At 37.6% G+C, this 13,666-nt stretch overlaps 1 protein-coding gene across 4 annotated transcripts; it reads right to left on the bottom strand.

Annotated features, from left to right (window-relative positions):
• Positions 1-261: 261 nt before the first annotated feature.
• On the bottom strand, positions 262-13,198 carry LOC113081328 (histone deacetylase 6-like). Of its 4 annotated transcripts, none has more exons than XM_026253419.1 (28): positions 12,854-13,198; positions 12,296-12,391; positions 11,278-11,389; positions 10,748-10,833; positions 9,973-10,057; positions 9,835-9,875; positions 9,657-9,753; positions 8,095-8,192; positions 7,905-8,009; positions 7,461-7,529; positions 7,233-7,359; positions 6,961-7,026; positions 6,815-6,874; positions 6,652-6,741; positions 6,469-6,575; positions 6,328-6,395; positions 6,082-6,208; positions 5,818-5,946; positions 5,471-5,639; positions 5,157-5,359; positions 3,983-4,175; positions 3,752-3,901; positions 3,330-3,504; positions 2,851-3,224; positions 2,653-2,772; positions 1,798-1,944; positions 1,021-1,149; positions 262-863 (listed from the first exon to the last, which is right to left on the bottom strand). In XM_026253419.1, exons 3-28 carry the CDS (start codon positions 11,326-11,328, stop codon positions 795-797), a joined length of 3,135 nt encoding a protein of 1,044 aa, XP_026109204.1. In that variant the 5' UTR covers positions 11,329-11,389; positions 12,296-12,391; positions 12,854-13,198; the 3' UTR covers positions 262-794. The 4 variants fall into 4 exon arrangements, with proteins under 4 accessions (XP_026109204.1, XP_026109206.1, XP_026109205.1 ...); XM_026253421.1 differs by having other exon boundaries at positions 11,278-11,364; XM_026253420.1 differs by lacking the exon at positions 12,296-12,391 and having other exon boundaries at positions 11,278-11,419.
• Between the last annotated feature and the right edge of the window lie 468 nt (positions 13,199-13,666).

Below are 13,666 nucleotides of genomic sequence, written 5' to 3'. Positions count from 1 at the left end.
ATATAAAACACTATTGTAACATTTATATATATATATACACATATATATAATACTATTTATTTAATTTTACATTGGAGTGAGATTCTCCCTTTGATCTTTTCACAAATGTGGCCATAAAATGCTAAATCATGTATAAAATGCATTTTTTATTTATTTATAATGCAACAAAGTGAGGGTTTCCAAATGTTTGAGTCATCATGTTTGTGCAAAAAGGAATAGATAAAAAAGAAAAGGAACACAAAATAACTCATTACATCCTGTCCTCGGATGCTGGTTAAGTAAAAATTGCACTATTTATTGCTTTCAGGTTACGGTGGTTTTGTAATTTCCACAGTTTGATCACCTTGGTCTGGAGTCTGAATGAAATTCAGAATGAAAACAAAAAAGCTTCTCAACAGTGCTGTGCAAACACTGTTAGTTGTGCACTGAGAATGCAATACATCTGAAACACTGATTTGGCTGGTTGTAAAATTGTGATTTTAGCACCATGCTACCGTTTTTCTACAAGAACTCTTAATAAAATCAAAGTACTGTTTCGGGAAAAAAAAGCAACCATTACAATTTGTAGATAGGACACCTTTTAGAGATTTTCTTTAAGATCAAACAAATTCCATTCAAATAAAATCAATTTTTTTGGTAAACAACCCCACAATTGGCACAATGAGAATCTATGAAGTATGTTTACGACAAAAGTGAGGAAGGAAGACAGATAAACTGAAGAAACTTGCTTCTACCGCAGCTCAGTTTGGTCTCTTTACATGCATGCAAACAATCGCTTCTTTCTCTCTGCTGGTTTAGCTGAAAGGAGGAATCTCCTCTCCAAACTTCACAAGGTGAGCGGCACTTTTGGCTTCATGGAGCACCTGTGTGTACAGAGACAGACAGTGACACGGCTGTGTATTGAAAAGGTGCATGTTAAATCTAACAGTGACAATTGAATTGATCTTATAAAGAACAAAAATGAACATGTTGTCATGCATCATTCAGTGATTACAGGCCCTTGATCTGGGCGGCACCCACCTTGTTGTGGACGTATGACTCACAAGCGTAGCACCAGACAGAAAGGTCAGCGAAGCTCAGCACCATTGGGTGACCCGACACCTGCCCGTGGGTCACCATGTGCTGCTTCACATAACGCCCACAGAGCACCTGACACAAAACATATAAAAGTGCTTCAACCACAATAAGTGGTTCATTTTAAATTCATACAATGGGTCTCATTCACTAATAATTGTTTGGATTATTCATATTTATAAATGTTTATTCACAACATATGCATATTCTTCTTAACCGTCATGTTGTGTTCCAGTGATTTTAACCTGGAGACGATTTTCTTTTCCTCAAAAGTAGTTCATGTTACAATACTATACAATCAGCATCTGTCCAGTTGGACTCCACTCATGTATACACATCGTCATTCAAAATTGCATAATTTCAAGATAAAAGCCAAACTTTAGCTTTGTGAAATTATGCTAAAAATGCTAATTCCCTCTCAGACAGCAGGTGGCGCTTATGGAACAGTCAAAATATTGTGTTTTTTGGTTATTGCTGTAAACAAAGCAGTTTTGTAAAATGAAAAGGAAATGAAGCCCGTCTGAAACAGCTCTGCCGTGTGGAATACAAAAACATGATCCTCCTGAACGACATGCACACTTAGTGAATGAGACCCATAGTGCACCACTGTTGGCAGTGATAAATCTCAACTCTAAACTTCATTGAGCACACAGTAAGGCTGTTACATGAATGATTTTGGCACATCCATGTGTTGTTTTTGCTGTGAGCGTCATTAACTGTTACCTTGTAGCAGAAGAGACAGATCCAGTTTTCTGTATCGCCTCCACACTCTTCACACGGCAGGAAGACATCGATGCCACCTGCAGGCACCGGTCGCACTGACTCCAAGTGTGGGCACCATGTCAGCGGGTCCACCACATACATGGTGTCCTAGCAACGAGAGCCACATGATTAGATCACCACACAAACTCCCATTAGTATCGCCCAGAGTACTGAATGATGCAACAGAATGACAACTATAAATCTAGCTCTCTGCTACTCGCCAATTCAGCAACATAACTGCAACATTCTAAAATGTACCCATATGCAAATAACCTACTGTAAAAAAAAAAAGGAATAATGAATAATATGCAATTCACATACATATATAAATTTGTATTACTAGTACATATATATTATTATGTATCTTTTATTTTAATGTTATTATTACTACTAAATATATTTTAATATTTATATTATTTAACATTTATATATTTATTATTAATATAAATAATAAAACTTTATATATACATATATATATATATATATATATATATAATTTTATTTATTGTTCATTATTACTTTTACATTGATATATAAACATATAACATATAATGTATTATTATTATGATTATTTCTTCATATAATCATGCATTTATTATTATTACTACTATTAAATATCTTATTATATATATACACACACACACACACACACACACACACACACACACACACACACACACACATATATATATACACACACACACACACACACACACAAGCACACAAACATTTCATATTTATTATTTTTACTAGAATTAATAATGTATTTTAATTGGTTTTTAATGGGCCACATTTTACTGCATGTGCATATGTTACCAAATCTGTGGCTTGTGCTCTGCAGGCACTTCCTAAGACTGACATCATAGTGGCGTGGCCACCAGCGGCTTCCAGCACTGAACTCTCCTGGTCATCCACGGATTCTGGGATTGTCCGGTCCTGTTCAATGCAAGTTTGATGACTGAATACATTACTAGTGGCCAAAATACACTGCTAATGACATTAGAGTATGCTTACAGGTGTCTCAGGTTTTACAGCTGTAATCTCTGCATGCGTGCCATCTCCAGCTCTGGCTTTCTCTGATGTGAGTTTTAGGGGTGAATCTGACTCCCGGTCTGCTGAATCCCTCTGTGGGTTGGGTTTCACCTTCCGTCTGGCTCCTCCAATGGGGACAGACGCTGGGCTGGGGTTAGATGAGGTACTTGTGTTGAGATTCAGAGAGAGCAGGTCCTTACTGAGCTCATCAAGGCCAGACTGCTCGAGGTGCTGCGGTGTCTGTCCAGGACTCTGGGCAGGGGTGGACTGGCGAGGAGATTTCTTGCTCGTGCCCACCGATGCCCTCTTGTCTTTTGATTTAGGAAACAGCACAGCCAAACGAAGTGACTCTGGAACTGACATAAACACACAAACAAAAGCATGTCGCATTAAAATAGTCATTCTGTTCGTACAATTCAATTCTTCAGACTTAGGAAGTACTTTTCGATATGCAGACTCACTCTGTATTCTCAAGGATCTCCAAAAGGGGGCGTGTGCGCGCAAGACATTGTTAATGGTAACAGTGGCGCTGGTCTTCAGAGGGGGCAGATGGTCTAGAGACGGAGGAGAGTCTCCCAGCAACATACTGGTGCACATGGACATTGACTCAGAGATGGAGGTGAGGTTATATCCCCCCTATAGTGAAAAGAATAAGACGGTGTTCTAAATGTTTTTCAAAAAACTCACCAAAGCTGCATTTATTTGATCAAAACATTATTACAATTTAGAATTACATTTTTCTATTTGAACGTATTTTACAATGTAGCTATTTCATGTGATGCAAATTTCAAGCATCATTTCTCCAGTCTTCAGTGTCTATAAACACTCAGTATAAGCCACTGAAAGACTCAAAAGGAAACATGTGTGAGTGAATCTAGCCCACCTCTAGTATGATTAGCACTCTTCCTGCAGCCAGACTCATTAACTGATGGGTGAGGTGAGCGTAGCCCTCTGGGGTCACCTGATACCCTCCTAACGGATCGCCTCGTGCTGCATCGAACCCAGCAGACACCAGCACCAGCTCTGGGGCAAACTAGAACACAGACAACACTATTCAGTTAGTATTTAACACCAAACAACATCAGGTAAAAACGAGCATATGATGTGCTTTTACCTCTCTGGCTATCGGCATCACTATGTGATGGAAAGCTGCCATGTATTCTGGGTCTCCCATCTTTCCCCCATTCCAGGGGATGTTAACATTGTATCCTGTGCCCTTCCCCAGCCCCACCTTATCATAGTTAGCATCCTCTGAACCGGGGAAGAATGACCCGTCCTCATAGCGATGCAGGGAGATGTACAGAACACTGGGAGAACAAAGACATTTGTGACTGATCTCTAACAAAGATATTAATACATATGACAACATAAAGAGTTCACATTAATAACGCAAACCCACCCAGACAAAACAACAGGAACATTAATGATTATGATGCACCACCATCACACTTTAGCTCTGACTGCTTTATGAATGCACGTTTGTAAACAGGCTATTATTGAATGATGTGTTGCAGGTAAACACTATATTGAGTGTGATCCATTGTTAGTCATTTAAAATGCAAAGAGGTTAGCTGATCAAACAAAAAAAGATAACTTGCATCAGATGTCTCATAGTCTCAAAACAGACGGTTTAATTCTCAGGGTCAGAGAAAGAGTAGGAAATGCTTAAGCAAACTAAAATAAGACATTTTGGTGAAAGGAAACTTTTAAATTATAAATTACGTACCTCTTATCGGCATCTGACTTCATCCAGATTAGTGTTTTTTTATATGATTTATATGGTGTAAGTAATAACTTAATTGGTTTTTAAAGCCTGAAAACACTAAGTCGCTTTAGATAAAAGCGTCTGCTAAATGTTTAAATATACTATTATAGCATTTATAAATATTTTTATATATTATATTTTTCATTTTAACTTTAGTTTGAGTTTTAGTAATTTTGTTGTGTGCTTTTGTATTTTTTATTTAGTTTATTATTATTTATATAGTTTTATAATGTTTTTTTTTATTTTATTAATATTATTATTATTATTGTTATTATTATTGTATTACTTTTAATATAAGTATTATTATTATTTCTATTAAGCTTTCATTAATAGGAAACATTACATTAACATTAATAAAAAAAAAAAATAATTAACTTTTTCCCTTTAGTATTTATATTTTATTTCAGCTTTAGTCAAGTTACAAAAATAATTTGTAATATTTTTAGTTTGATTTAACAATAACAGCACTGATCCAGACCACTATACTATGGTTGATTATGGTCGTCTGTGGGACTGGTCAAACCTGTCATCCTCCTCAAAGATGTGCTGCGTGCCGTTTCCATGGTGAACGTCCCAATCGAGGATGAGGACACGCAGGGATTCGTGAGTGATGCTCTGGGCATAGCGAGCGGTCAAAGCAGCCGTATTAAAGAAACAGAAACCACAAGCCGTGTCTTTCTCTGCGTGATGACCCGGAGGACGGACTATAGCCACGCCATTTCTCACCTACAGGACCAAACGAAAAATTAAGGACACATACGAACAAATTCAAGCAGTAACATTCTGGGACACATTTTACGGAAACATATTAAGAAGTGTATAACTTATAAAGATCACCTGGCCTGTGATTATGGCCTGTACAGAGTTAAAGCACGACCCAGCGGCCATCAGGGCGCAGGTGTAGCTATCATTACAGATGTAGATAGAGTTGTAATCGTTTCCCAGACGGTCCAGATCTCTGGGTTTCATGTGCTCTGTACTCTTTATAGTGCTTATATGTTTAGAACTAGACACAAGAGAGAAAAACAGACTTTAATTGAATCAAATGCAATGTACGACATCAGTATTAGTAAGAAATGACCACTAAACAGGACTGAGGAAACATTATGTAAATTAGATAAAGATTGTGTTTATGTTTTTCTACATGAATGTGGTCAACACTGATTTATTCATTTGATTGTCACCTGTGACAGAGTGCCAGCTCTTCTTCTGTTGCTAGACGAGCTGGTATCTGAAGGCAACGGGACACCAGGCCCAACTCCTCATGCCGGCAAAAGATGCGAGAAATTCTCTTAGGGAGCTCCGGATGACAACTAAGGGAATCAATAGATCCTCATCTTATATATTACACACAACCAAATAATCAAAACACACGCAAAATGAGAAAATGTGCCATTTTCAGCAGTGTCACAGGGATACAGTGGTGTCTATGTTATTAACACTCTCACCGGTCCCACATGTTGTGATGAAGCATCATTCTCTTGTCGTAAACCAGTCCAGTGACCGGAGAGGAAACCTTCACTTCTGCACACACTGGAGTGGGCCGGGGAGTGACATCAGAGAGAGGACCACCCTCTGAAGACCACACACATTCAAGAGCCGAAGAGAACATACAAACCTCTCAATCCTTCTATGCTGTACTGAATCATTTTTGAACAAAAATGGTGATGAATGCTTTCTTTATATTTGATTACCAAAAGTTTGAAGACTCTTCCAAAATGGATACAAGGCTGAGATGGTCTCTGAGATGGACTTTAGGGCACTGCAACAAAACATCAAAATAAACACAACGAACAGGGAATAACAGAAAGAAATGTTAGAGAGCGTAAGCATACCTTTCACTCGGAGCGCCGGGAGAGGTCAGGTGAGGGCAAGGGTCACCCAGCAGTGACCTCACACTAGCACAAACACCCTCTGCTGTGGACTGGAGGTTGTATCCACCCTAACAGATGAAAACACAGTGATTCTGAGTGAGATGTTAACTACAAAGAAGAATTTTGTTCGTAATATGATCGTACCTCAAGAGCCAGCACGAGTCGACCCTGTGCTACACCTTTCAGCATGTGGGTCAGGATGGAGAAACACTGTGGACTCACTCGCATCTCACCCTAGACACATAGACCGTATTAAACAATTAACGTGGAATGAGTTTTGGAAAGGGAATGAAGCGGAGCATCTCACCTTTTGGTCACCGATCACAGAGTCAAAGCCGGCCGCCACTAACACCAGCTGAGGCTGAAACTGGAAAGAACATACACAAGAGAGGAGTCGTCATGAAACAGCAAGCTTTAAATCACATGTGCAGGTGGCTGATCTAAAAGCTGTACCTCATACGCCACCGGAAGCAGGAGCTGCTGGAAAGCTGTGACGTAATCTCCATCCTCCATCCCTATCTGGAGTTAAATAAAGAGATCAGGCCACATTCAGCAGCACCAACCCAACACACTTCTGAAGCATCTTCAGTTCTCACAGTACAATGTTAGCCTAACCATTTACAACCTCAATTCTAACTCACTCTAAACAGGCGTTTGTAGCATTTCTACATGTAAATGTAATGGACATGAGCCTCACAAACACTTAGGAAATGAGTGTGGTGTACCTTGTTCCAGGGCAGGTTGATATTGTAGCCCTGTCCAGGTCCTGAACCCACCGAACTGCTGTCAGACTCCTTGAGATGTGGCCAGAAGGAGCTGTCTTCATATCTGTGCACTGAGAAATACAGCACACTGCCATACAGAAACACAGAGAGAGTCTTTACAAATGAGGGACATTCAGAGAGAATAAATGTAATGTGATGTTCTGGTGCTTCAGATACGGATGAATTTACCTGGGATCCTCTTCAAAAATATACTGGATTCCCTGTCCGTGATGCACATCCCAATCCACAATCAGAACTCTGATAGAAGAAAGAGTCGCACCTCATGCAAAAGATCTCAAATCACAGACTTCATTAAAGAAACGGTGTTTGCAACATAAACACAGCTTTTCTAATGTTACATATTTATGACCAAACTTTGAATTTGATTCGTTTGGTTAATCTGATTCATGTCATTTATTCAAATCTTCAAAGCAATAGGCACATGGGTAAAAAAATATGTTTTAGAGGTGATAATTATCAGGAAAATTATGAAAACAAACACTTTTGTCTCTGGATTAAAAGTGTTCTGAAGAATCGCTCACAATAACAGCAGAGAAATGTATCAGGTCTGTTTCATAATGTACTGTATAGTTGCAAATAAAAGTGTGATTGTAAAGCAAAATGCTCTCTCACCGTTTAACTCCATGCTGCTTCTGTGCGTAACGCGCTGCTATGGCCAGATTATTAAACATGCAGTAGCCATTCATCTTATCTGCTTGAGCGTGGTGACCAGGAGGCCTGTGTGTACAAGGAAAAAAATAGATCAATATTAACTGAAAATGCAGAAATATTAGAATTGCAATAATAACAGATGCAACGAGACCTGTTGATGGAGAAGCCATTACGCAGCTGTGCTGTCATCACTTTATCCACCAGCTGGAGAACTGATCCCACCGCCAGACAGGCAGAGGCAAAAAACTCCTGGTAGAATTAAAAACAATTCCACAAAATTAAAACCATGTTGTTTGGCAACCATAAACAAATAAACTACACCACTTTGGAAGAACAATAAATTATTCTGATTATGTTTTATATATTTTTTTTTACGAAATAAGCCAAAAGAGACTTAGAGTTACAGTTATTTTATTACCCTGCTTCACTAAGGTACCCTAATTCATGCTTAAAGGAAAATTTACATTTTATGTTTATCTGCTTACCCCCAGGGCGTCCAAGATGTAGGTGGCTTTGTTTCTTCATTAGAACACAGACAGAGATTTTTTAACTCAAACCGATGCAGTCTGTCAGTCATATAATGCAAGTGAATGGGAATCACAGCTTTGAAAGTCCAAATCCAAATTAAACCCTGCGGCTCGATACATTTATGTATAAAGACACAAAAGGATCAGTCTGTGCAAGAAACTGAACAGTATTTATATTGTTGCTTACCTCTGAATCACTGCAATATCCGAACTGTCCTGAGCGGGTCCTGAGCGGGTCCTGAGCGCGTTCTTCCCAACAGCCAGCCCCTGACGCATCTTCTTCTTTTTCTTGCTTTACCGTAGACAGCAGACTTATAAGTGCATTAATGCCACCTCTCTCTCAAACAGATCATTGACATTCTATCTACAATCTCAATTATGAGTGTCAATGGTCCACTTGAGAGATAGGTGGAGGAAATGCACTTATAAGTCTTCAAAAAAATAAAAATAAAATAAAAATACTAAAAACAAGAAGACGACGTGTCAGGCACCGGGTGTTGAGAAGAACATGCTCATAAGGACAGTTCGGACATTGCAGGGAAATCAGAGGTGAAAACTATATAAATACAGTTCATTTTCTTGCACAGACTGATCGTTTTTTGTCTTTACACATCAATGTATCTTCACGAGCCACAAGTTTTATTTTTGTTTTGTTTGTGTATGTTTTCTTGACTCTCAAAGCCGTGATTCCCAATCACTTGCATTATATGACTGACAGACTGCATCGGTTTGAGTTAAAATCTTCGTTTGTGTTCTAGTGATTTGTGACTTGATTGCACATAAATGCACAGAAACTATTTAAACTGAACAGAGACGACATCACTGAATTCAATGATGAACTGCCTTTCATTTTGCATTATTGACACACTGTTTTCCTAATGAATGTTGTTCAGTTGCTTTGACGCAATGTATTTTGTTTAAAGCGCTATATAAATAAAGGTGACTTGACTTGACTTGACTTCTACTGAAGAAACAAAGTCACCTAAGCAGGGGTAAGCAGATAAACATCAAATTTTCATTTTTGGGTGCACTATCCCTATAATCACCTAATAGTCATCAATATTGTTTTCATGCTGACTTTGCGAAACATCAGGGAATGTAAGATTAACACTGAAACACTGGAACTGGAGTAATAAGCAAACAATAAATTCCTGAACTGGAGAAGATTTGTGATCAGGTGACTTACAGGATGCAGGTAGACAGAATCATATTTATGAGCCAGAGTCTTCAGCTCCTCCTCTGTCATATTCTGTGTAGACTTCATCAGCTCTACATACTCCTTCCTATTGAACACAACACATTCCCCCATGTGACAATCATAAAACCAATGTGATTAACAGTGTCAAGCTTGCATATAAACTTACGTATGTACGAGTAACAGCTCAGCTTCTGACACAGCTCTGGCCTTACATGCAAAAATAAACCAATTAAAACTCAAAAACAGGAGGAATTCAGGGACAAGCCTGTTAATGATAACATCATCACTACAGGAGTATCTATACCTCTACTTGCATGCAGCGTCCCCGCAGACCTTCCGTCTCCAGCATCTCCATCACAGTGCTCACTCTGGCTGGACACTCCGGGTGACTGAAAACAAAGACATCCAACCCACTGTTACAGAATATCTTTTAGAAACCAATACTAAGTGAACTAGTTCAAATGAGGTTAAATACAAGAATAAGTCACTGAAATCACAAAAAAAACATAATATTTATATTTTATTGCATCTTCAAATTAATGCTCAAATGAATTTCTGAAGGTTTTGACTTTGAATGCTTTATAGCATCTAATGGAAGACATAAAGGGTTACCAATTAATTAAAGGAAAAAATGAGACAGCATTTTCAGTTTTAGGCAAATTATTGTCGGTCCCACTTTAGATTAGGTGGCCTTAACTACTATGTACTTACATAAAAAAATAAGTACAATGTACTTATTGTGTTCATATTGTATTGTAAAACACTTTTGCTGCTATTGAGGTGGGATAGGGGTAAGGTTAGGGAGAGGGTTGGAGGTATGGGTAAGTTTAAAGGTGTGTTAAGGTGTAAAGTATGGGTCAACAGTGTAATTATAAATGTTATTACAGAAATTAAATACAGATGTAATTACTGTAAATGTCGTTTTTTTTATATATATATAAGTACCATGTAAAAACATGCATGTACACATTAAGTACATTGTACTAAATTCTTAATTAAAATGTAAGTACATAGTAGTTAATGCCACTTAATATAAAGTGTGTCCATTGTCAATAAATGTAAACTTCCTGGAGCATCACCTGGCATCCCAGAGGCAGTGAAAGCGAGTAAAGGCATCTACATAGACCAGACCTGTTCCTGTTGCTTTAGTTTTACCACGAACATCCTAAAAAACATCCACAAAAAAATTAAAAAAGCCTTTCCAAAAGCACTCCATTTTTAAACATGCAATCTAACACTGATAAAGAAACTACTGCATGTGCGTAACTGAAAATGTGCATTAATGCCAACGTTGGGGAGCTATATTAAAATGGACTTGCCACACCTACTTGTAATGAAAAGGAGTTAAACACAGTAATGCAATCTTTTTGAAATATGAAAAGCTACTGTAAGCTACTATGTGAGCTAATAGAGAAAGCAAGAATGGAGACAATTGGGCAGAAGAAGGGGGAAGAATTGCATGGAAAATAAAGTTGCAATTGACTAACATCTTTAAGGTTTAAAAAAAACATTTTATTCATGCATCATTTTGCTTTTTGAACTATAATACAGATGATTATTGACAAGTTTCATGAGAAAACACAGTGACTAAGCGTGATTAAGTGTCTACCATATTTCTGAGTTCATTGCTCATCTCTTCCTCTTCTTTACTCCGATCCATTCTGCCCTTCCTCCGCGCCTCCTGAAGATTCTTCTTCTGGTTCGGATTGATGTTTTTATCTCTGGAGAACACAAAGGTCTTTCAGAGAGATCTGCATGCAGCCGAAAACAGGAACCCAAATAAAACACCACATTGAAAAATGAGTAAAACAGAACAAAACACTGTGTGGATCAAGAGGGTGAACTTCAAGAATATCTGTGGATTATTAACCTGAAAACTGATAACTGAAAAAAACACAGCAAATGATCGACACACGATGAACTCACAGGTGCTGAACACTGTCTTAAAGGAATACTTCATCCAAAAATTTCATATCAACACACCCTCGAGATGAGGATGAGTTTGTTTCTTCATCAGAACAGATTTAAAGAAATATAGCACTGCATCACTTGCTCACCAATGGATCCTCTGTCGTGAATGGGTGCCATCAGAATGAGAATCCAGATGACAAAAAACACAGTAATCCACACCACTCAAGTCCAACAGTTAATGTAATCAGAAGTGAAAAGCTGTGTGTTTATAAGAAACAAATCCATCAGTAAAGCATTTTAACTTTAAACCTTTGTTTTGGCCAAAATACGAATCCAGCAACAATAAACAATACTTGCACTTTTCACTAGTTTAAAGGGAGCTTGATCTGTGCATATTTCTCTCCTGATTCAGATCCGACAACTTTTTAACTGGAGAAAGCCATATTATGGACAGAGGACTCATAATTTAGCCAGAAGCAAAAGTTAAAAACATCTAAATGATGGAATTGTTTCTTACAAACATGCAACAAACGCTCAGCTATTTGGCCTCTCATTCTGACGGCACCCATTCACTGCAGAGGATTCATTGTTCTGCAAGTGTCTCCAAATCAGTTCTGATGAAGAAATAAACTCATCAACATCTTGGATGCCCAGAGGGGGAGTAAAATATTTAGGTGAACTATTCCTTTAAATGGTTAACATGAATGTATTCTGACTTTGGTTTCAGATGTTCCTCTCGGTGATCGAACAGAACCTTTGGAACCTGGAGCAGGATCCATCAGTTTAGGATTTTACAGATCCACACCAGAAACCTTGAGAAGAAGAGGATGTTTTGACAGTTGCTCAAAACATCTGTCAAAAGTCCCAAATTGCATGAATAAGAAATATAATTTATATGGAAGAACAAATAGTTTGATGATAAATTAGAATTATGGCAAATGCTAGATTTAGTTTTATTCTATATACAGAATAAATAACTGTTAAATTAGCTATTTTAAATTGTGACTATGACTGAATATGACTGTATAGCAGTTCATAACATGATAGGTGTTTATGTCATATTATAAAAAGTTACTAAATAATAAATGAAAATATATAACACCATATCCATCCATTCAATCATTCCACAAATTCAATATCAAGAGCAAAATATCTTAATATTTAACGAGATGTACAAAACAGACCATTTAATTTTCTTTCTTAATAAGGAAACGTCTGGGGAAAGTAAAAAAAATGACAGATGTCTGAAAAATGTACAGAACATGTTTACTTACTGCTTTCAGAAATGTGGGGTGTATAAGATATGACCAGATTTGCTGTCAGATTCTTATGCCGTTCGTAAAATACTCATTGAAATTCTGATAATATATATATAAAAAAACAATGTGTCAGTCATTTGATTCTAAAGCTGTCTGCTTTCCTAAGTTTCCGTGCCTGTTATTATTTTCTAGACTGGATATAACAACATGAACGTAGCAAAATGGGGACCGCATAGCAAATACAACTGTAAGATCAAAATTAACTAGAAAGGGTACGAAAAAAGCACAATAATGTTTTGTTTAGAAATGCTAACGGCTAACACGGCCAACTGTGCAGAAAAATGACACGAATCTGTGTTTGTGAACCATTTCCTTTTCCTCTGAGACATGAAGCGCTTCGTCCTCTAGGGGGCGCATGGAGGCTCCGACGCTCAATTAACGCTTATTAAAAAGTCAGTGTTATTTCAAATGAAGTGCTTTCTGACTAAAATTAATTTCTAAGATAAGAGTAATCTCTATAAAAATTATTTTCACTTGAACCACTAAACTGCAAAACCTCGTCCATTACCGTAATATATCGTTAAACACAAGTCATACACAGCGTACTAAACCAATTAAACCTCAAGCAACCTTCGGGACAAATGTGGGCAAAATATGTATTATTATTTCTAGTTTTACTCTTAATCTTAAATGATGGTTACAAGACTTGGCATCTGAGGTTTGCCATCTGAACTAACATACAAAATTGGGCACCCATATGAAATTAAAGGGAAATATATAATTCAGAGCATTTCTTTATTTGTGCAATAAAAGTCAATAAATCGAACA

The sequence above is a fragment of the Carassius auratus genome, unplaced genomic scaffold (genome assembly GCF_003368295.1).
Source record: "Carassius auratus strain Wakin unplaced genomic scaffold, ASM336829v1 scaf_tig00033856, whole genome shotgun sequence".
NCBI lineage: Eukaryota > Metazoa > Chordata > Actinopteri > Cypriniformes > Cyprinidae > Carassius > Carassius auratus.
The sequence above is the reverse complement of the archived record's forward strand: the minus strand, read 5'-3'. Positions and strand labels throughout refer to the sequence as shown.

Excerpts from the sequence above, each read along its gene's own strand:
- LOC113081328 (XM_026253421.1), bottom strand. The coding sequence starts at position 12,358 with ATGGATCCTGCTCCAGGTTCCAAAGGTTCTGTTCGATCACCGAGAGGA. Across the intron at positions 6,209-6,327 it reads GAAGAGTCTTCAAACTTTTG|AGGGTGGTCCTCTCTCTGAT; the intron begins GTAATCAAATAT and ends TGTGGTCTTCAG. Across the intron at positions 5,947-6,081 it reads CATCACAACATGTGGGACCG|TTGTCATCCGGAGCTCCCTA; the intron begins GTGAGAGTGTTA and ends TGATTCCCTTAG.